Below are 22,570 nucleotides of genomic sequence, written 5' to 3' on the forward strand. Positions count from 1 at the left end.
AATTTAAATTACTTAAAAATTTTAAGGAAAATTTTGAGGAAAGTTTTGGAAAAACTTTTTCATGTGCTTTTTCCAGATTATAATTTTATTCGGTGACTGAAGAAATTGCTTAAATTTTATATAAAAAAAACATTCTGCGATGCTTAATCCTATAGCCATGCATAAAATAAATGCATAAAATTTTTCAAGATCCGAAATGTAGGAGTAACCTTAATAAGCACATTTTTGTGAAAATCTGTACATACCTTTTACATATCTGCAGATCAGACTCATCCGATTCATCCAGATCCAGTCAGATGGAGCAATTACCATGGAGGCACACATTGAGCAAAATTTATTGTCAAGAAATAGTTCAGTAGAGTTAAATATGTTATTTCATATTACACCTGTTGTTACACTTATTTTTATACATTTCAATATATTATGTAAAATCAAAAAATCATAAAAATGCCATCCCTGCTCTTGCAATCGAACTTGCATGCAAAAGGATTCAACTGCCAGTTTTACGAGCAGCTGATTGACGAGCAAATCAAAACAAAAAAAAACAGCCAAAACATGAATGAACCTGTACCAGCAGTGACAGCATTTATAGTCCTTACGCAAAAGGCAACCATTTTTAAAGGGCTTGAAAAATTTTAGATTTTTTTGCACGATATGTGCCGTTAGATTTGCATACTCCGCCGCCGGGTCACCAGTTGTTATTTTCTTTCTATGTGTAGTTTGTTTTTCGATTACAATGTCCGACGATGAACTGTGCATTTCCAAGCATGTTAAATTTAGCGACATAAGTGCAATTTTGGAAAAATTGAAAAGTGCGACCGATCAGAAAAAGCATAGCAAACGTGACGACATCCTTCGCCGGTACTTCGAGTCCTTCGAACAGTTCCGTCGGGAGTTTCGATCGAAAACTGGAAACAATGCGGTAAGTAAGAAGTAGAAAACGCAGAAGTAATTTCTGTGTAAAACTACTAGAGTCACGCCAAGGTTATTGGCAAGTTGGTAATCCTCTATCCGTTGCCATTCCAGCGCTCCAGCATATTCCCGATCCTACGGTTTCTGCTGCCGGCGGCAGACCGAGAGCGTGACTCATACGGGTTGCGCTTCAAATCGCTGCAAGATCTGTACATCAAGCTGCTTGGCATCAGCGAGACCAGCATTGAGGCCCGCCGGCTGGCCGGGTACGATGAAACCGGAACTGGCAGCGGAGGGGGCGATTTTGCCGATCGCATCTTTACGCTGATGCGTGGCCGATGTCCACAGGAGTGTCAGCTGACGGTTTGGGATGTCAACCAGCGGCTTGACGCCATAGGAGAACACTACCAAAATAGCGGTCGGCGCGGTAAGATACAGGACGAACTGATACGGTTAGTCGAGGGTCTGACTCAGCTGGATCAAAAGTGGCTCATACGAATAATACTGAAAAATCTTCGGCTCGGTTTGAGGCAGCAAAAGATACTTGCCCTGTACCATCCGAAGGCGGGAATGCTGTTCGATCGTTACAGTAATCTATCGCAGGTTTGCGACATGGTGGAAAATGGGACGGGCTTAGAGGAGTTAAACGAAACCAATACAGCTGTGAAGTTGTTCCAGCCGGTGAAACCGATGCTTTGCCAGCGAATCGATCTGAAACTGGTTGACGGATTGCTAAAAAAGGAAGAGTTTTGGCTAGAAACGAAGATGGATGGCGAGCGCTTTCAGCTTCACAAGGAGGGACCCATTTTTAAATACTTTTCTCGGAATACTTACGAGTACAGTAATGTTTTTGGGAGTAATTCGAACCACCCTGGAGCTACGTTAACTCCCTTTTTGACAGCTCTTTTATCGTCTACAGTGCATAGCGTAATTTTAGACGGTGAAATGATGGTATTTGATAAGACCGAGCTGACCTATCGGGACAAAAGCGAGAATACCGATGTTAAGGGTATCAAAGCGGATAATCCTATTCTGCGACCGTGTTTCTGCGTTTACGATATATTGTTTCTGAACGGTAGAAGTTTACTGACGGTGCCTTACGCAGAGAGAATTCGTCTGCTTGGAACAGTGGTAAAGGAAAAGGTTGGTATTCTTACGTTCTGTAAGCGTATCAAAGTGAACAGCAGTGAACATCTGGTTGAGCTACTGAATCAAGCGATTGACGCTCGACAGGAAGGAGTTGTAATCAAAAAGCAGGACTCGGTATATAGTCCCAACGAGCGCAACGCTGGCTGGTACAAGATAAAACCAGATTACATCGATAACTTGGTTACCGATTTTGATCTGCTGATCATCGGAGGATATTATAATTTTAGAAAGACGTTAGTTAACACCTTTCTGGTCGGAGTTCTAGAGAAGCGACCGTCGTCTGAGGATGAGCAGCCTGTATTCTTGGCCGTAACCAAAGTCTCTATGGGCCTAACAAATGACCAGTTGGCACAGTTGAACAAATCATTCCAGCCACATTGGCGCGACGTACAGTCCAGAAAAGAAGGACGATCCACAGTTTACGAGGAACCGCCTGAGCTTCGATGGGGTGAAACTCCTCCAAGTGTATGGCTTCCACCGAAACATTCAACAGTTCTTCAGTTGAAAGGTTCCGAATTGGTCCGAAGCAGTTCCTATGGCACTGCCTATACAATACGCTTTCCTCGTGTGATGGCAGTACGAGACGATAAAGGATACCTTGATGTCTGCACCAAGGAAGAGTTTGATCAATTGTGCTCCTCCAGCACCACGGTAGCAAAACTAGCAAAACGATACGTAACAGCGTCAGATTTGATTTCGGATACCTCTCCATCAAGACCCGCCAATCGAAAACGCAAACGTCCTTCGCCTCTTTCACTTCGTCGTTCAGCTAAACTGCCGCTAGAACAACGCGAAGATGAACAACCAATCGACCGCATTTGCGACGGTTTGGATTTCTGTGTTGCAAGTTCGTCGAAAGGTTTGCCTCCAGTAAGCGAGCTTGAAACCATGATTCGTCGTCACGGAGGACGAGTAGTCAAGAACGCAGGTCCTAAGACGTATGCCGTGGTCGCTGGTGATCGCACCTTTTTAGTAGATAAAATCATCGAAAGCGGCAAGCAAAACGTAGTCTCCGTTGGATGGCTTCTGCGGGCGTTGGGCGGCAGCGAACCTAGGAACGAACCACTGTTGGAGTTTAAACCGAACGACATGTTAGCTATTACGCCTGCGCTCCGGGAGCGGATGGCGGACCAGTTCGATCGGTTTGGCGATTCGCTGACGGAAAAGATATCCGGCCTTGACGAAATGCGCGATCTGCTGAAACAAATTTCCGTCAATGATGTGCAGTTATCAATGACGGAGGTTCGACAAGGACAGACAGAGATTCTTGGGAAAAAGTCGAGTCTCAGGTTGTTCCGCGGAATCGCGGGGCGTCTTTACGAGCAAAACTTGTGTGATGATACCGATCGATACAAGGCACAGTTCAGAATGCTAAAATTCATTCGTGCCGGTGGCCGTTGGGTAGCACCATCTTCCGATGACTGTGTGTCTCATGTTTTTGTGTGTGAAAATGAAGCATTAGATAAGAGCCATTTGAAGCAATGGTTGGACAGTTTAGCAAAACAAAGCTTAGAACCTAGTATTTTAAAAATTGACTGGATAGAAAGCAGCCTAAAACAAAAAGCAATTACAGATGAACGATCGTACAGAGTATTTTAGTTTTACAAAACATATTTAAAATGTATTTTGAAGGTAAATAAAATTATACCACCATTTATTTGCATGCGTTTTATTAAGGGTAATATTCTAAGGGACATTTTACGTTTAAATGCCCAGCAATTACAGTTCAAATAGATACTAACTCGTTAAATTAGTTTAAATTGTAATATTGCAGCTAATTAGGTGCTATCCTGTGCACTTCAATCAGCTCTAATTTTTTTTCAGTCAACCCGTTGCATTTCTGCATCATTTGCTTGTTTCGAGCAGATTACTATATTGCGTATATGCATAACTCCTTACACCCGCTAAAAAACTTAACATACTTCATCCTGTGGTACGTCATTGCGACACAATTGCTAGTGAAAGTTATTTGAAAATCTATCAACTGTTTGGTTCGATATGATCAACTTGAATCTAACGAATCGCTTGGGACATGTGCAACGGAGTTAGCATCAATTCTAGCTGAGCATCCTTGAAGTTAGCACCACGTAGATTGGCCTCCTGCAGGTCACTCCCGGAAAGGTTGCAACGCTGCAAAGCAAACAAAAGAAGCAAGTTAGAAACATCTCATATGCATTCTTTGCCAATACCGCAAACTTACTTCCAAATCAGCCCCAGCCAGAACCGCAGCTCGCAGATTGCAATTCTTCAAATTTGCATTCCGCAAATTAGCAACCCGCAAGTTGACACCGGCCATATTACTGTTCTCCAAGCAGGCACCCTTCAGATTGACTCCTTCCAGGTTGCTGCGCACCCCGGTCGGATCTTCGAAGTTGCAACCCTGCAAATTGGCACCTTCCATGTTAGCGCACAGGCCCTTCACCGACAGCAGCTGGGCGCCTTCCAGATTGGCAAAGCTGAGATCCGCTCGCTCCAGGCAGCAGTAGTTCAAGTTAGCCAGCGATAGGTTGCATCGCTGCAAACATGCATACTTAAAATTGATATGGCGCAGATCCAGCTTTCGCAAATCCGCACCCGCTAGGTTGACACCCTGAAATCGCAGTTCCGTCATCTGGGAAGTCTTGATTAGAGCACTGATGACATCCCGCCGCGAAAGCGGCATATCCTCCATAGTGGCAGCCTGCTGCTGTTGAACCAAACTTTCCAATTGCGGTATCAAACCTTCAATACCGAAAAATTTGGCCTCCTCCAGAATTCCTTCCAAACTCAGATGGCCATCGTAGATCAACTGTCCGTGACGCAGGTAATTCAGAATCGGTTCAAAGTATTGCGAGCTCCGGTCGATTAAGTACGCGCCCTGACTGTCCTTATCACTAGGACACATGGCATCCTCCTGGGCAAACATCCGAGCCAGCATACTTCGCGGTTCCTTGTTAAGCAAAGTGCTCAACGTTGTCGTGAAAACCTTTCCACCAACATTTAAACTAACCCATTTATAGGGGGTTGGTTCCGCGGTCACGCCCAGAGTTTTAATGCTATCTTTAGTAGGAGATGTTGGAGTGTTGACTATTTGCTTGGAATTGCTACACCCAGAAGTAGAAGGCAGACAGTCATCGACTGGCGAACGATTACTCGTTGCAGACGAGGAAAATTTTTTCGAGCTCATCGCCTAAAAAAATGAACTTTAACACTCTTCTTACTGCTCGGAAACCGCTTTCGAACAGAACACCTTATGTGGCACTGTGACTAACACCTTTGTTGTGAAATATTTTTAGCAATAATTATAATTATTTATGGAAATTTGTAATAAAATTTCTATCGAGTCACTTTTTATGCTTTTGTTTACGATTGTCGTCGACAGATGTCAAAAGAAGTTTTCCATTTTTGGAAGGTCATCGCACTTAGAGCATCCGTAACGGTGCGCTGTATTTTAGTTGCTCTGGTGAAGTTACCCCATAGGCAGGCAACCATGTTTTCGCTGCCAACATCTCGTGTGTGTGAAAATGTTTCACTCAACTGCCAGCAGTCTGATTTGGGCCCGCTGTCAAATTTTGAGCCCAGAACATGCTGTCGCTGACGTTCACTGCAGCTCGTTATCCAGCTTTCCACGAGCGATAATGGCGGATATTGAGCACAAGTGGGCACAATCTTTTGACATTCATTGGAGGAGCGTCGAGTTCGCCCTGACGGAGTTACTATGGATACATTCATGATTGTTTGTTGTTCGAATGTAAATATGTAAACATTGTTCAATTTTGCAGATCGCGTTAACCTTATCGGAATCCGGTTATAAGGTGAGTCATTTGAATTGGCAAAATATAATCATGTTTTTTAGTCAACACTTTCGTTTAGGTTGGCTTATTAGACATTGATCTGTGCGGTCCCAGCGTTCCATTCTTGCTAGGACTAGAGGATCACAATGTTCACCAATGCGAAGAAGGATGGGTACCGGTTTATACCAGTGCCGAAAAGAAACTGGCCGTTATGTCGATTGGTTTTCTGTTGAAGAGCCGAACCGAAGCTGTTATTTGGCGACTGGCGAGGACCCAAGAAGACTGCAATGATCAAACAGTTTTTAGAGGACGTCGCTTGGGATGAGTTGGATTATCTCATTATCGATACTCCTCCGGGCACTTCGGACGAACACATCACCGTCATGGAAAACTTGAAGGGAGTAAACGCAGATTGTGACAACGCCTCAGGAAATGGCCTTGGAAGACGTCCGAAAGGAGGTAACTTTCTGTAAGAAAACTGGGATACCGATCATTGGGATTGTAGAGAATATGAGCGGCTTTGTGTGTCCCAATTGTGCCGAATGTACGAATATATTCTCTTCGGGAGGTGGATTAGCGTTGACAGAACTGGCAAAAGTGCCCCACTTGGGGACGTTACCGATCGATCCACATGTTGGTGGATTGGGGGGTACGGGAAAGGCATGTGTGAATGAACTATCAGATTGTACCACGTCACAAGTGCTGAGAGATATTGTTAAGGTTTTAACAGTGGAAAAGCAATAAAACTTAAGCTTAATTTGAAATAAATGTTTACGTTCGAAACTTCCACGATCCAAACTGGTCATCAAATTAAAATACAAGAAATTATTTGGCTTTAAAACTCCAAGTATATTAAGGCTTAGAAAATATCTCTTACGACCGTAACTTTATGGTAATAGTGTACAAAATACAACCCATTGTGGCTGTTCTACGGTATACAATGCCGAAAGTGGATGAATCGAAAGTTCTGTGTCACCTCGTACCGTTTTGTAAACCTCAGAATGATGCAAATAAGCAGCGTATGGAAAAAATCCCGACACAATGCAGCGGCATATAGTTTCCACATTGTCACCACAAGAAAGCAGTGGTATCATACACAATCATACCACTGGTATGTTTAATTCTCGTTCCAGCATGCTGCAAAGTTGTGTTTTGATTTCATGTGCGCGTTTCAAATTACGATAAATCAAAAAATTTCGTTCACAGAATTCTTTCGTGCGATCATTTTCAACAAAGGCTGTGTACACATTCAAAAGTGTGATCAGATCTCCCTCAGAAACTTCAAAATTACGCTTCGCAATACGGGCTCGTATGGACGCCTGGCCGCTCACTGGTTTTGAGAAAACTGATTGAGCTTGCAGCATGGCTATTATAATAAGAATTTCCTCTGAGCATCCCATCTCGCCGGCGTTGTACAGCATTTTAGCCAACATCGGATTTATAGGCATTTCTGCTAGGAAATAACCAACCGGGGACGTTAAGTTTCCATCGGAGTCGAGTGCATCCAGAGCGAACAAAGTCTCCAGTGAAGCCAGCAGATTCTTAGCCGGTGGTGGTGAAGGAAACGTGATCCGCAATATGTTATCAATTCCCAATGCTTTTAGAAATAAAACCGTGCTGCAGAGATCGGTTCGGCGCATTTCCGGTGGAGTATAATCGGGTAGTTTGTCCCACTCTTCTTCGGTATAGAGACGGTAGACTTTTCCGCTGCGAATCCTTCCGGCTCGGCCGGCTCGTTGTTCCGCGGCTGCTTTGCTAGTCGGTACTATTACCAAACTGTTAGTGGTGCTCTCGGCTGAATACCAGTTCAACTTTACAAATCCGCTATCAATAACTGAAAGTAGTTGACATTAGAATTTCTTTAGTTTCAAGCAAGCAGTTAAGTTACAAGCCGGCTTACCATAAACAATTCCTGGAATTGTCATTGTCGTCTCCGCTATATTTGTAGCTAAAATGACTTTCCGAACTCCCTTAGGGGCATTGAAAAAACTTTCAACTGATCCGTGTTGGATAGCGTTCCGTACATGGGAAGTATTGTCAAGTCATCCTTCCCACTAGCCTCCTTAAGGCCCAAACAGAATGCAGCGTTAACGCATCCGTCAGCGTCAATTTGACAGTAAACCCATGGGAAAACTGTCAGAATAACGCTGACGGACGCGTTGACGCAGCATTCTGTTTGGCCCTTTATGCTCACGCAAAAGATCGAGTGCTTTTAACACTTCTTCCAGCCCCGTCAGGAACGCAAGAATATCTCCCGGTTTCTCACTACGATGGATTTTCATTACCGTTTCCACTGTTCCCTTCACGTAGTCTGGACAAGGTTCTGAAAGTGTAGTCCAAATTATTATATCTTTTTGAGCCTGACGAACAAAACGTTACCTAGCAAATAAAACACCTCGTAGGGATACATGCGACCTTCCACGGAAAGTATGACCGAGGTGTCCTTCTCGTCTTTCTTTTTCTTCAAGTTGAAAAATTCCTGGAAGAGTTCCGCATCAACCTTAGCGGATGAAATGATGACCTTCAGGGCACTCCTTCTACGAATGATTTTCTTCAGCAACCCTACCACAGTATCGATGAGAACACTTCTCTCGTGTGCTTCGTCCACGATAATGACACTGTACTGCGTGAGCAACGGATCGGCCAGCATTTTCCGCAGTAGAATTCAATCGGTCATGTACTTAATGTGTAATGTTTCGAATGTTTAATTCGCACGATTATGAAAAAATATTCTGAGCCAGTGCCTTCAGCAAATTATGGCCGCAAACCACTATTAAAGTTTGAATCCGTTTAGTTATGTTCCACTTCAGCTGATCTGCAAAATTAAACAATGTTTACATTGTTACACTCGAACAACAAACAAACAATCATGGTTGTTTCCATAGTAACTCTGTCAGGGCGAACTCGACGCTCCTCCAATGAATGTCAAAAGATTGTGCCCACTTATGCTCAATATCCGCCATTATCGCTCGTGGAAAGCTGGATAGAGATGTCAATGGGGTGGGTGAAGTGGTGACTTGACTTGGGTGACTTTGAACCCTTTGAACAGCGCTGCTATTAAGCTTGATGAAGTTTGCCGCACGCACACATCGACGCGCGATTTGTTGTTGCTGTTGTTAGATTTTAAATTGATTTTACACGTTTGTTTTTGTTTTCCCCCAGTTACACCCCGGTAAAAAACATACGTTTGAGTGAAAAACGATAAGTTTTTGTAGCCTTTAGCACTGGGCTTAGCAAATTCTGTATTTTTAGTCACTCGTTTTCGTACCGGTCGTTGCTATCGCGGCAGCAAGGTTAGTCAAGGTTTCAGCATATTTCGGGTTACCAGTTATTCAAATTAAAAAGTAACCCCGTTAGTTTGCATGAGGAATCGTTCAAACGAACGGGGGTCCACTGTATTTCGCACACAGTCAGTATGGGATGTTGAAAACAAATATGCTGCCGTGAGTTGATCATACACGAAACACGAGCGAAACTAGCGCGATGGCCGCTGCCAGGACGCAAATGAGTAACCGCCTGTTGTTAATGGAGTTGTTATGCTTCTTTACGCTAGTCCGATCCATCAAATCCTTTCTGACAGAATTTCTCGCTCAGTCTTCACTGGCTAGAAGTAATACAAATAATAATAACCTGTTACTTTTTTCTAAAAAAAAATATGTAAAATACAGACAAAATTATTATTATAATCACTATCTCGCCGTTCTGTAAATAATATTTTCACAAATGATGTAACAGATATTGGGTTGCTAAGATTGATGTGCGACTGAGTTTTTCAAAACTTCAGCAGAGTAAATGCAATAGATAGTGTTTGAGAGCCACATGAATACGTGAGATCATGAGATAAGCAAGGGACGAAATTCACTCACTTCAAATGAATCAGGTTCCTAAGATTTTATGCTTTTTGTACCACGCGTGGTGTCTATATAGTTTGTGGTCAAACATTAACTTCATATTGGTTGCCAAGTTTGCTCTCGTACAGCGTCTCGTTTTAATAAGAAACTTTCCGTTGTGTATTTGGCTATTCTCCCTGAAATGTCCAAAACTGCGAAGCCACAATCCATAAAATTTCTGTCCGTTCAATCCCGTTCATCTTCAGCTGATCTGCAAATTGAAACAATGTTTACATTTTTACATTCGAACAACAAACAATCATGGGTGTTTCCATAGTAACTCCGTCAGGGCGAACTCGACGCTCCTACAATGAATGTCAAAAGATTGTGCCCACTTGTGCTCAAAAGCCGCCGTTATCGCTCGTGGAAAGCTGGATACATTTTAGATTTATCAAAGCCCCTCGCATACTAGCTTACTAGCCGATTTGTGTGTCATCATGACTCGCGCATTCGCTAACTCGCTTACTCGTGAATAAAAACTCGTCCAGTGTGATCGACGCTTTACTAAAGATCCGTAAACGTCGATATACACCATCGACATTTTTACCGAACGCGTTCGGCTGTTGAGATTTCGGCAAAATTTTGCCGAGGTCGGTGCTTTTATTTAAGTGTGTACTCCTTCTCTTTCTCACTCACAGCATTTGCATTGTCGCACTTTTTGTGCCAGTCGCACTTTTAAACTGCGGTGTCCAGTAAGGTGCAAAATGCGCGATAAATATTTGAACCTGGAAAATCTTTCGGTTTAAGTTTCAGCAAGGGATTTTCAGTAAGGCGTATAAGTGTGTAGTAATCAGAGATTACTTTTGTAATCATTTACGAATTAATTAGGTAATCAATTGTAATCAGTAGAGTAATCAATGATATTGCCCCTTTTATGACTATTTAGACTACTGTGATAATCATTTAATGCAACGTACCGCATTTTGCACTGTTAATCTGACACAAGAGTGGCTTTTAGTTTGATCTACTAATGGGTTTGACTTCTTTAAACTTCTTCCCCTTCTTTTTCACGAGCGAAATCGTGTGCGAGATTCGACTGTGATAATCGTGTAAATCGGGGTAGTCTAAATAGGGGCAAATGTCGCAATAATCTTAAGTAATCATTAGTAATCATGATTAATCTATTCGCAATGACGGCACCGCACGACCTCTTTTCCACTTACAGAACTGCCCGCAGCTGAATGCGTGAAAATTATTTCCGACATATTTCTGTCTTTTGCACTCTTTAACAAATCGCTATTCCGCTTCACGCATACTCGAAACTAATGTAGGTGTCTCCACTGCGGCGCCGTCATAGCGAATAGTAATCACAAGAGATTGATTACTGGTAATCAGAGGTAATCAGTAAAGTAATCGAAAGTAACTTTTTTTCAAAGGTGCGTAGTAATCATAGCTGTTGGAAACCCCTTGAGTTTCAGTTTCAACAAAAGCCAGCAAAACTGAGACCAAAGATCAGAAAATACCCGATAAAAAATCCCCCCTACTTTTCCCCCGATTTAGTAGGTTCGCGTCGGCTGAATCGCCCGATTTTGGACCCGACGAATCGGCCGATTGTTGCAACGACGCTTATGGGAGTTTAACAGGGCGATCTACCGATTCGTCGGTATGTTTAATCGATCGACAAAAACCGACTAAATTGGCTGTTTAGTCGGGTGACGAAATAAAGGTGTCTGATGGAACCAAACGAAATAGGTTGATTAATCGGGAGATAAAATTTGTCAATATACCGACGAAATAGGTGGATTAATTGGTGTATGTAGTTAACTTGCCTACCAAAGCCGATCAAATCGGTGGAGGAATCAGATGACGAAATACGTAAATCATACGTTTATTAATTGGTGTATGTAGTTAACTTGCCTACCAAAGCCGATCAAATCGGTGGAGGAATCAGATGACGAAATACGCAAATCATCATAATAGGTGGATTAATCGATGGAGAAAATTTTGTAACCTACGGAACCATACGAAATAGGTCGATTATTTGGGACATAAAATTTATCAATACAGACAAAATAGGTGGATCAATTTGAGCATTATATTGAAGTCTATAAAACCAAACCTAATTCTAATAAAAATGCTCCTAATAATGCCCTGAAAGTGGCCCTCTTCAACAACTCCTCCTGCCTCAGGAACAGAGATGCCCACTGTGCGGTATCGCTCGACCAGTTTAAAAGCGACTTTCGACTTCTGAGAATTGGCGACCAGCGGCCCAAGACCGAGTTGAACGAAGAAGACTGCTTGAAATAGCACGAGCGACGTCGGCGCGATGACAACCTGTAACGATCAAAAGGTAATTAATTGGAATCGAAAAAAGCTGTTCATTGAAGAAATTTCTCTCTTCTGCGGAACATACATGAACACTTATATTGACTCCTATAGTTTAATTTCACTAACCTGCTCATCCTTCATGAAGCCAATCGATCAATTTCCTCCGCAGAACCAATCCGTTCCCATCGTGACAAAGGAGATGAACTTGTCGCAGGACCTTTTCGATTCCATGCCTCATTGACGGCGACGCAGATCCGGACGGAGTTCCTTTAAGGAAGATATAAACCGAGTCAAGAGCAGCTTGTTACTGAACCTAACCTCTATCTCCGTTGTGTGGCTCCACAATCCGATAGGAAAAAATAGTCGCACGATAATTTTCAGTGCCAAATTCCAACTAAAATAGCGATAAATTTCAAATTCAATGCAGCTGTCTTTTTATGTAAAGGATACTTACCTAGCTATTCAAATAAAGAACAAGTGAATTAGAAGTAAACTGGCCTTGTTCAAAAATCAATCAGACTTAGCTGTCAAAACATCATTCTGTACAGAGTAAATCGATCATCATCTGATTTAATCGTTACCCGACGGTAACAGATTAAATATACCAATGCGTCGGGTGACGGAGACAACCACCCAACGCGATCCGACGAAGTCGGTTGATTAATAGGTTGATTTCTTCGGCATCCTATTTCGTCGATAGATGCGTAAAACAGCATCTGTCAAAATTTTCTATTGGGTATTGTGCTTTGCAGCTGTACCTGGATTAATCCAGATTATTTTCTCTAATGCCAATGTATATGACAAAACAAAACAGCAACATTGTAGTTGTTACTCTTTCTCTTTCTCACTCACAGCATTCGCATTGTCGCAGTTTTTGTGCCAGTCGCACTTTTAGACTGCGGTGTTCAGTAAGGTGCAAAATGCGGGATATTTATTAAAATATTTATTACAATACAGAAAATTTTACCGAGTGCAGTTAACGTGGTTGGTGTCTCTGCTCATTTATACTCACCACTATCGAACGAATGCAGTATTTCTTGAGGTACGCTCATTTTTGGCACTGCCCCATTTTTTGTTTCCTTTCTACCGTTGGACTGAAAGCTATCTTCCATCTCGCTCGCTTGACTATTCATCCAACCGATCCCACCATTGGTTGCACAATTCACCTCGTCCAAACCGGAAGTGACGCCTATCAGTGTTTGCGTTCACGATTTGTTAGAGGAAGACACGAAGTAGGCAGGAGTGATTCTGAATCTGAAATCAACTAGCAGCGCAGCACAGTCCGCGAAAAGTTTTTGTCAGTGAAAGAAGTGCTTAGTTTTTTCTCACGGGTGGAAATTCTTGTTAAATATTCGGCTTTCCCTTTTTTGTTTCGATAATTCGAGGCGTCTGAAGAAGGAAAACGTAAAGTTTTTTTACGTTTCAAACAAAGGTGAGCAAAATGATGGTGAATTTTCTTTGACAGTTGATGAGGTCAGCTCGAGCGAAAAAAAAAATGCAGTGGAAAACTCGATTCTTCCTCTAAAGCGCGGAATATTGTGCAGATCGTAGCAAACATCGTTCGCTAAAGTTTAATTGCTCATTCGTGTGTTGGTTTGCAGATTCGAGGAAGTTTTCCGATCAATTGTTGGAACGAAATGGCGACGGAAGGCCAAAACGAGTCACTGCCAGCTACGGAACAATCGGTCCCAGCGGAAGACAAACGTGAGTATGAAACATAATGAGGGCTACGCTTTGTTGCCCTTATTTGACATGCGGCTGTGTAATTCTTTTCCACTTTTGCTGCTTGTGCCTTTGGGCAGAAGTGAGAAGCAGGACAGATGAGTGAAATCATGTTCAAAAATCAGATCGGACAGTTTCATTTGTTTATTCTATTTTCGCTAAGCTTTATTTGAGAAGCTTAGAAGTGAAGTTAACTTTACTTAAAACTCATCGGGTGAGGTGATGTCAGAAAGTATTCATTTCGTAACAAGAAAGGAATTTTCTTTCCGCCCACCCCTCTTCCTCATCACTCGAGTAGCTTTGCTCATCAGTTCATCATTTTACTGTTTGCTTTTTCCAGTCCCGAAGGTAGCAGCCGAGGTGAAAACCTAACCTCTCTTCTTTTTTTTTTGTTTGTCTAATTTTTTTTCTCTTTATTTTTTTTTGTTTTTGTAGCAAAAGAAATAACCAAACGCACAATCCGGCTGGAAACATGGCATAAGATAAAGGAACTGAAGCCGTTGCGGCGCTACTCCGTGTTCAACAAGATTCCCAATTTTGTTGGTTCCGAGAAGGCCGCCGAACTGCTCGCCGAAACGGAGGAATTCAAAAATGCAAGTGAGTATTCTAGGACGATATTCACTAAATATCTACTTTCATCCGTTTTGGAAAAAAAAATTTTTTGCGGCAATTTGGTTTTTATGGGTTTTGTGTGGCTCTACATTTTACAACACATTGATAGTACCGGTTATCAACGTTAAATTTGATTTGTCATTAGGGTCTTATCACTTCAATTCTTATTGTCTTGAGCTTAATATTTGCATTCCATAGTATGTAGGAGGATGTTGATTTGTAACACATCATCTTGTTTAAAATAGTAATAAGCTAGGCTGTCTTGCTCTTTGTGCTCCGAATTTACTTATTTTTACTTATTTGCATAACGCCTTTTGAACCTTCATAACACCAAATTTGAAAATATATGTTTGAGGCTCTTACACAACATTACCATCAACAAAATTGTTGAATTAAGTATTGGCTTATCTTTTGTATTTACGGCGCACTTCCGGTTTTACTGAGTGCTCACATAGAGCGGTATTTGTCACGGGAGGGCGCCCTAAATACACAAGATAGAACAATAGTTAATTTAGCAATTCTTTTGGTAATCCCATACACTGCCGGTGGAAGCATAACTATCCCATGTTACATTTCGTCATTTTTGACATTTTGTTGTCTAACGTTATAATTCGGTGTGTATTTTTAAAATATGAATGAAAAACATGGTGTTTACACTAGAAAAACTAGAAAAATTTAAAGACTATTTGTCCCACTGAAAAAATAGACGCATATTTGTCTCACTGCATATATCATTTAATATAAAATGTTTTCGGGTTGTAGGTATAACAAAATTGATTGAAGTTTTTCAACATTTTCTCAAAGAATTAACATAATAATAACATCAAAACTAAGTAATTTTAGAAAAATCAGTTTTTTAACTTTGAGTGCGATTTTCTCATTTTCGTGTTTTGTAACATGGGACAGATATGCTTCCAGCGGCAGTACATAGCTTTATCAAATTTTGCTTGGCTGAGATGACACAGTTAAATAAGTAAAATCGGCACAAAGAACAGGACAGTTCTGCTTATAAGATTAGAAAACCGATCAAACATCAATCAACAATTTGCCATTTTTGAAGCTGATTTATTATTGATTCTAATCGGATAGATTATTGATAATTATTGCGTATGCAGCACTATATTGGCCTTCCGAAAACCGGCAAACGATTTTTATTCCGTACCGTGCATTAAACCTAGTGTCGGAAGTAGTGCGCTGTATAGCACGTCTCATTTGCTATACAGCGCGCTATTTCCGACACTAGGAGACTAATGTACGGTAAGGAAGAAAAATCGTTTGCCGGAAGCACAATATAGTGCTGGCGGATTGGCGACACAATATTATCTTAATGTGAATTAAAATATATAAAAATGTTAATTGAATTGCAGAAACGACGTTAGGAAACAATCTTCTTGCATTATATGCTGTTAATGCACTAGTTTTTGCACTGAATGATTACTCAGTTCGTCTAGCGTATTAAACTTCCATGTTGGTAATTTCTTAAAATTGACATAAAGTAAAGCTTTGCTGATAGCGTATTGTCTAAACTCCACTAGGGTAGATGTACCAGTGGTTGTGGGTGTACCAGTAATAGTGGAAACTCGAAACATTTCATAATTTTGGCGAATTTTAGTATCATGTCGACAGAATATCAATTTTCGATTGTTAAATGTATATTTGTGGACAGTTTTATCTAACGTATATAGTTAAAATTTAAGATGTTGGTGCATAAATTACAAATTCCTTTTGAGTAGACCAAAACGGTGCAATTACTTAAGAAATTCATAACAAACCATAGCATTTAAACAAGCCTACGTTGTTATCCACCAGCTGCCATGCACATTGCAAGCGTTACTAAGGGCGGTAAATAAAATTCCACTATTATAGGCAAATTTTCCACTATTATAGGAACATTGCCACTACTTTAGGAGCACAGACTAATGTCAGTAAAAGCAATATTTTAGATATATTAACCAACAGAATGGTATAATTTTGGTATGTATATAAAGCCAACATTATGGCGCACCATATTATCATATAGTTCAATTGGAAACTGGTAAATTGAGTATTCTGATTGTCTTTAAATACTTTCCCCTGACATAATCCCTCCATTACTGGAGCATCTACCCTAGCGCTGATTCTAACAGCATAAAAAATTTAAGTGAAACATATTGATTAAAACATTCATTTTTTCGCAGATTCCATCAAGGTAAACATTGACATGGCCCAGGAACCGATCAAGCTGGAGGTAGTCAAACACCACAAAACGCTGTTCGTACCGCCAGCTCAGAAATCGCCGAACGTGTACGCAAAGATCAAGAACTGCAACCCTGACGAGCTGGACCTGGTTACCCAGAAGAAGATAATCAAACTGCAGGGCAGCGAGGACACGTTCGAAGAAATCGGTAAGTTCATTCATTCGTGTATGTTGCTGGTGATAGCTCTCGAAAGGGTGTGTTGATAAGCGTGCTGGAGAATTTGCAACACCTTGCGCAAAATGAAGGTAAACAAACGCCGCGCTGCGAAGTGAACTTGATAGCCGCGAGAGGTCATCACTGCTGATAGCGATGCAAACAGTCGCCGCTGGTGACAAGGGATTGAGTTTGATGACAGTTATTGTATGACTTTCTTTTCTATCATCAGATATCAACGGTATTGAAAAGCTGGATATGGTTGTGGTGGGATCCTGTGCAGTTGACAGACTGGGCCACCGAATCGGCAAAGGCAACGGCTATGTAGATTTGGACGTTGGCATTCTCATATATCTGGGAGTAATCACGAAGGACACCCTAATCGTGACCACAGTTCACGACCTGCAGGTGTACGAAACATTGCCGGAAAATTTGTTCAAAACCTACGATCTACCGCTGGACCTGATTGTGACACCGACCGAAGTGATTCGCGTTGAAAAGCGCCTGACGCGCCCCGCCGGTATCGAGTGGAATCTGCTTTCGTCGAGACGTCTTGAGATCGTTCCAGTTCTGAAGGAAATTAAGGAACGAGAAGAGAAGTAAGTGAATCTGAACAGCTTAATTTAGTACAATTCACTTAATTGTAATTTAATTTTTTTCTGGTTCAGGTCGGGCAAGGTCATTGAACTGAAATCAGAAGATACTGACGTGGAAAGTTACCAGCAGAAGGCACGCCAGCGGCGGTCATTCCTGCGCCCACAGTCAAACAATCGCCGACGAAGACGTTCCGATCGAAGGGTAAGTGAAAAGCAACAGAACGGTACGGCCGAAAGTCACGATGACGGCGATGGCAACGATAAAACCGATGGCGAAGGAGAGGACGGCAAATCGAAACAGCGTCAGCATAAACGCAAGCCCCGTAATTTCCGCCGTGGACCACGACGATCCGGCAAGGAAGCGGGTGAATCCGGTGCGGAGAGATCAGAAGGGGAAGATAACAGCAAGAAAGAAAATGCGGGTGAAGGCGGAGATCGCAAGAAAGGAGGACAGCGTCGTGATCGCCGCGGTGGAAATCAGAAGGGCGAGCGTAAATTTAGCCGCGTCGAGCGGGATTTGTGTATAAGAGTAACGAATATTAGCCGCTCGATGAGAATTAAGGACCTCAAGCAGGAGCTGCGTAATCGGGATTGCAATCCGATTTTCATTACCTGGAATGGTTTCTACGGTAAGTGCTACCTGCATTTCCAGAAGAAGCAGGATCAGAACGACGAGCAGCAGGGAGCGGAACTGTTGAAGCAGCTGGAAAATTTGACGTTTACTGTGACGCCGCGTGAGAAAGAGGGTGAGCCCGTGGGTGAACCGAAACAGGTGACCTTGACCTGCGAGATTATGAAGCGCAAAGACGGCGGTGGCGGTGACGCTTCCTCGCCAAGCGCTCCCACCACAAACGGAACAGTACTGGAGGGCAGTCGGATTGAGACGACGGATGTGACGTCTGTCTAAGCCGGCGCAGAAAACCTAAAATAAGCGCTGGGGAGGTAAAACAAAAAAGAAAATACAGCGCGAACAGAGTGCAAAATATCGGAGAGAATCGATTCCCGGTTTCGGAACCTGTCCGTAGCCGGAAGCGGTCTTCGTCGTGGCCAACGTGTCGTCCAATCTCTTTGTCAGTTAGTTTCCCTCACATCCACGTTGTTTCGAGATAATATTTTTTACTATGGAAGGAGGAAGCCTACGCTGTCGGCGCCGCGCCGTCGTCGTCACCGCTTGGATGCAACCAAGTTCTTATCCAGACATTTTCGAAAGTACTTTCGCTGTTGGTCGCAATCTGGCACACATGGATTTACCGCTGGAAAATGCTTAAAAAAGAAGGGATAAGACGTGGAATTATTTACCAACACAAAAGAAAGCGCTCGTTGCTGCAAGGCTTTGCTGGTTTTTAGCTAATTGCAACAAGTTTGAAAATTGGGCGCTCTATCCTTTTTCTGATAAAGGACCAATCGAGCAGATGTTATTTTTTCTGTTACTTACATTAGGAGATATTTTTCCAGATAGAGATTATTTGTTATTACGTTGAACTTATCAGCTTTCCCTTCCAATATCTCAAAACGTACATTCACTCACATTATATGAAAAGAAAATAAGTTCCCAAGAAGCCGAGTGGAAGAGAGCGAGAAAACCGCCGCGGTGTGCGCGCGAAATCCGATTTTTGCCTCCTTTTTTTGTGTCGAAAGCGAAAGAGAGACGATATTATAGTGCGAAGCGAAACCAGAGAACAAAACAACAAAACCAACCCGATCGTGTGTGTGAAATATAGGATAATGTGCCGCTAGGAGCCAAGATTTTTTACTAGTGGAAAATAAGCAATTCTTTTTCCTGCTATAGAAGGATAAACGATTGACGAACCAATGAATTATTATTATTACTACAACTACAAAACAAAACAATACTATCATCATGTGTTAGAGCGACCATTTTTTGAATGAATTACGATCAAAAACGATTGAAATATTTATATTTAAGCCACTGCTGGTATATAGAAGAATCAAACGTAACACTGAGATTTGCAAGCAATGAAATCAACATTTTTCCTGGTTAGAAGAAGGGTCACTTGACCGAGAAATATTATGCATATTGTCAAGAGAAAGAGAGAGAGAGAATCACACATGTGCATGATGCCTATTTATATCTATATAATATTCATTTATGGTGTTAATAGCAAAAAGGGTAATTTTCTTCTTTGCACTTGAGCAATACATTAAAACGGGCAAACGGTACATTGACGCGTGTAGGCAAAGTAACGCAAAGGCAGGCGTTTTTTGTACTCTAGATCCAAAACATATTCTTTAGGTTATTTATCATTTGACACATGATACACACATGATTGTTTTTTTGCATTACGTTAAGTGCGACGAATCAGCGAAACAAACAAAGAAAAAAAAAGATAAAATTAGTTTGTTAAAGGAAAACCAGAAGCGGTCGCCTTCACCGCTTGAGAGGATAAAGGAAACATTTTCAAGAAAGGCAGATGTATTTTGTGAGCCACGTTTTCAATCGAACACGGGAGGATCGCAAATGCGCAACAAGTGTAGAAGCTCTGATTTAGAAGAAGGCCAGAAAGGAAAAATATTTCTAAGCATTACAAAGGTTATAAAATACGCGAGAAAAGCAGCTTACCTTTATCTACAATGCAGTGAATTAGTTTATCGAACGAAGATAAAATCATAATGAAATTGAAGCAAGTAATAAACACTAAATGAAAAAATTGTAACAATTAGTTTATGGTTGAAAGTTATGTAAGAACGTCATCGTGTGGCTGATCGGGCAAATCGCTACCGTGAAGTATTCACGTAGAACCACAATTTGATGAGTGTTTGTCAAGAGTAGAGAGCAAACACCACGGCCCGATCATGCCAACGTAGATTTTAGGGTTAATGAGCAGGATTCGATCGGTGACGAGAAAAAAAAGGGCGATCAACGAAACGAAAAAGAATGACCTGTTGTTTCTCCGGAACAACCAATTAAAGTATGGTCAAAGAGGTCCTTGCTCGCCCTTGTCATGTTTTCTCTCCTAATATTGAACTAGTACCTATATTTAAAACCAGAGAGCACTGTTCGAATCCGTATAACGATTTTACCTATGAATCATATGTCATTATCATTGCAAATTACCGAAAAAAACTAACAAAAAAGCACACATGTGATAGTACTCAACTAGAATGGCCCAGATAATCAAGCTATCAATCATTTTTACAAATTTTCTCGAAAGAGAAAGTGTCATTTGTTGTTGGGATTGAACAGTTTTAACAGAAGCCGTGGGCGCAAACTAGTTTTCTGCTGATTTCTGCAGTCTATATAGAACAAAAAATTAAAAATATCGCAGAACTACGCATGTGTGCTGTACTATTAACGTTTATTTTGAACCCCGTTTATAAAGTTTCGTAACGGTTTTGCAGCATGCGATTTCACTGAACAACGGTTCATTGCATTAGAACAATGCTTATAGGGTAAGTTAAAGAAGAAAAAGATGAAAAAAAAAACAGATCAACTAATAACATTTACAAACGAGTGAGTAAAAGAAAGAAAATCACAATGCCGCGTTAATTCTAATCAGAGTGTAAGGTTAATAGGATTGCGCAAAGCACCCACACAACAAACACACTAGGGACGAACGATAACGAGGAAGAAGAGCAAGCAAAACGTATAAAAACAATTAGCGTGCTTGGAAAAGTACACACAAAACAAAATGAAACGTAGGTTTAAAAATTGATTATAATACATCTATGAAACAAATCAAGCAAGTAAATAAGGAGCAAACTGGAAGGGAAGTTTTCCGAGACGATCGACGCAAGAGTAAATAATATTAATCTGACTCGACCTTCGTTTGAGCTACACGATCGGAAGTGAAAGCTTCACTTCCTTGTTGTTTTCCGTGTATAAGAGTAAGGTTTACTGTATGCTAACGTTTTCTTTTAACAAAAACTAAACCATAATACCACAGCGTTACATTCACTATTTAGGCTACCGTTAATTTCACGACCTCCCAACAAATGTTTCTCACTACAAACAACTACTAATCACTAAAAACGAAGCAGTCGAGCGCTGTCCGTGTCTGTTTGGTTTTGTTTTTATCACACGGCGGAGACACCGGAATAATTAATCTTTTTAAATCGTGTCACACCTTTCCCCCACTGTCAAAAAGTAAGTAAAACAAATAAATTAGTATCTTAGTACATTTTGGTGCAAGCGCACGCTGCCGCAAGAAGAAAATACGCAAATGAATATTATTATGTGAACAAGAGAAAATAAAACTAGGCCGTAAAATGCAAAAGGTTGATGATAAAAAAAATGTTGAAAAATCGTATCTTTGGATCCCCCGAAAAAAACAACTTCTTTCACTGTTTATTCCAAAACAAAATCAAACCAAGCTGCTGTTACCAGCAGCAGCGTTCGTAGCAGATCCACGGGAAAACACCAATCGAACAAACAAACACACACAGGAAAAAGAATTAAAGCCAAAAAGCAATTTTCCAATTCCGAAATTAGCAAGCAGAGCAGAAAAATGGAGCGAGCTTGTGTAGCACAGCACATTCAGAAAAACGGGGCTTGATGTTAAGCTTTGAGCTGCAAGAAAAAAAGGAAGAGTATCGGAAGCTCTAAAAGGATAGAGACCACACTGAAATATCTAATCAGAACAACAAAAAACAAACAACAAAAAAACAAAACGCCCAGGGATTAAACATAAACGAAAGAAGCAACAAGAAGAAGAAGAAGCATTCACAACAAAAAAAAAACTCGAAAGAAAAGGCTAACCTGAAAAAAGAACAGCGGCGAGAGGCCCGAGCTCTAGAAGCTCTAGATTCATAACTCAAACAACTAGCCGAACAACAAAACAAACGGTAACAATTGAACACAACCACAAAACACACAACCTGTTTGATACTGGAAAATTAAGGAAAAAATCAACATTTGTAAGAAAAATGAACAATAACAGAAAAAACTTTTTGAATAAAATATTTTACGCCTAATGTTTGGCTTTTTTGCTGTTTCCATGGAAAGAAATGTGACCGCCCGAAAAACGTTGTATTTTACCCAAGGAACATTTTTTGTACAATAGCTGATCAAGCGTTTGTTCCACGGGTATTAGATATACAATAGTCGAATAAGCTACTCTTAAACAAACATGTTTGTTGGTTGAATTATCCACAGTAGTTAGTGTATTGATGCCTAACAGGAGATCCGGAAAAGCAAATGCAGCAGTTCCTGAAACTTATTCCAAAGTAATGGCTCTTTCCAAACCGAGCCCAAAGTTGTCATCGAGAATCGTCGGGAAAATGGCAGTTTCTCAATCCTA

The 22,570-nt window shown here is 41.2% G+C and overlaps 3 protein-coding genes and 2 pseudogenes across 4 annotated transcripts; 3 read left to right on the forward strand and 2 right to left on the reverse strand.

Annotated features, from left to right (window-relative positions):
* Window positions 1-638: 638 nt before the first annotated feature.
* LOC128732308 (DNA ligase 4) lies at window positions 639-3,706 on the forward strand. 2 transcript variants are annotated; one of them, XM_053825901.1, is made up of 2 exons: window positions 639-922; window positions 997-3,706. In XM_053825901.1, the coding sequence occupies exons 1-2, from the start codon at window positions 737-739 to the stop codon at window positions 3,658-3,660; spliced, it is 2,850 nt and encodes a 949-aa protein (XP_053681876.1). In that variant the 5' UTR covers window positions 639-736; the 3' UTR covers window positions 3,661-3,706. The 2 variants fall into 2 exon arrangements, with proteins under 2 accessions (XP_053681876.1, XP_053682704.1); XM_053826729.1 differs by having other exon boundaries at window positions 1,027-3,706.
* Window positions 3,707-3,716: 10 nt separating this feature from the next.
* On the reverse strand, window positions 3,717-5,414 carry LOC128733685 (BTB/POZ domain-containing protein KCTD9). Its single transcript, XM_053827855.1, has 2 exons — window positions 4,262-5,414; window positions 3,717-4,191 (listed from the first exon to the last, which is right to left on the reverse strand). Exons 1-2 carry the CDS (start codon window positions 5,225-5,227, stop codon window positions 4,075-4,077), a joined length of 1,083 nt encoding a protein of 360 aa, XP_053683830.1. The 5' UTR covers window positions 5,228-5,414; the 3' UTR covers window positions 3,717-4,074.
* Window positions 5,415-5,422: 8 nt separating this feature from the next.
* Window positions 5,423-6,578, forward strand: LOC128746224 (cytosolic Fe-S cluster assembly factor NUBP2 homolog; annotated as a pseudogene).
* Window positions 6,579-6,721: 143 nt separating this feature from the next.
* Window positions 6,722-10,160, reverse strand: LOC128746225 (probable ATP-dependent RNA helicase DHX35; annotated as a pseudogene).
* A 3,048-nt stretch (window positions 10,161-13,208) lies between these two features.
* LOC128740537 (methenyltetrahydrofolate synthase domain-containing protein) lies at window positions 13,209-22,235 on the forward strand. Its single transcript, XM_053836088.1, has 6 exons — window positions 13,209-13,424; window positions 13,594-13,696; window positions 14,150-14,311; window positions 16,504-16,710; window positions 16,949-17,315; window positions 17,385-22,235. The coding sequence occupies exons 2-6, from the start codon at window positions 13,630-13,632 to the stop codon at window positions 18,217-18,219; spliced, it is 1,638 nt and encodes a 545-aa protein (XP_053692063.1). The 5' UTR covers window positions 13,209-13,424; window positions 13,594-13,629; the 3' UTR covers window positions 18,220-22,235.
* Window positions 22,236-22,570: the final 335 nt, after the last annotated feature.

Source organism: Sabethes cyaneus, chromosome 1 (assembly GCF_943734655.1).
Source record: "Sabethes cyaneus chromosome 1, idSabCyanKW18_F2, whole genome shotgun sequence".
Classification (NCBI taxonomy): domain Eukaryota; kingdom Metazoa; phylum Arthropoda; class Insecta; order Diptera; family Culicidae; genus Sabethes; species Sabethes cyaneus.

Excerpts from the sequence above, each read along its gene's own strand:
- LOC128732308 (XM_053825901.1), top strand. The coding sequence starts at position 737 with ATGTCCGACGATGAACTGTGCATTTCCAAGCATGTTAAATTTAGCGAC. Across the intron at positions 923-996 it reads CGAAAACTGGAAACAATGCG|TTGGTAATCCTCTATCCGTT; the intron begins GTAAGTAAGAAG and ends GTTATTGGCAAG.
- LOC128733685 (XM_053827855.1), bottom strand. The coding sequence starts at position 5,227 with ATGAGCTCGAAAAAATTTTCCTCGTCTGCAACGAGTAATCGTTCGCCA. Across the intron at positions 4,192-4,261 it reads TGGCTGGGGCTGATTTGGAA|CGTTGCAACCTTTCCGGGAG; the intron begins GTAAGTTTGCGG and ends TTTGCTTTGCAG.
- LOC128740537 (XM_053836088.1), top strand. The coding sequence starts at position 13,630 with ATGGCGACGGAAGGCCAAAACGAGTCACTGCCAGCTACGGAACAATCG. Across the intron at positions 13,697-14,149 it reads GGTCCCAGCGGAAGACAAAC|CAAAAGAAATAACCAAACGC; the intron begins GTGAGTATGAAA and ends TTGTTTTTGTAG. Across the intron at positions 14,312-16,503 it reads GGAGGAATTCAAAAATGCAA|ATTCCATCAAGGTAAACATT; the intron begins GTGAGTATTCTA and ends ATTTTTTCGCAG.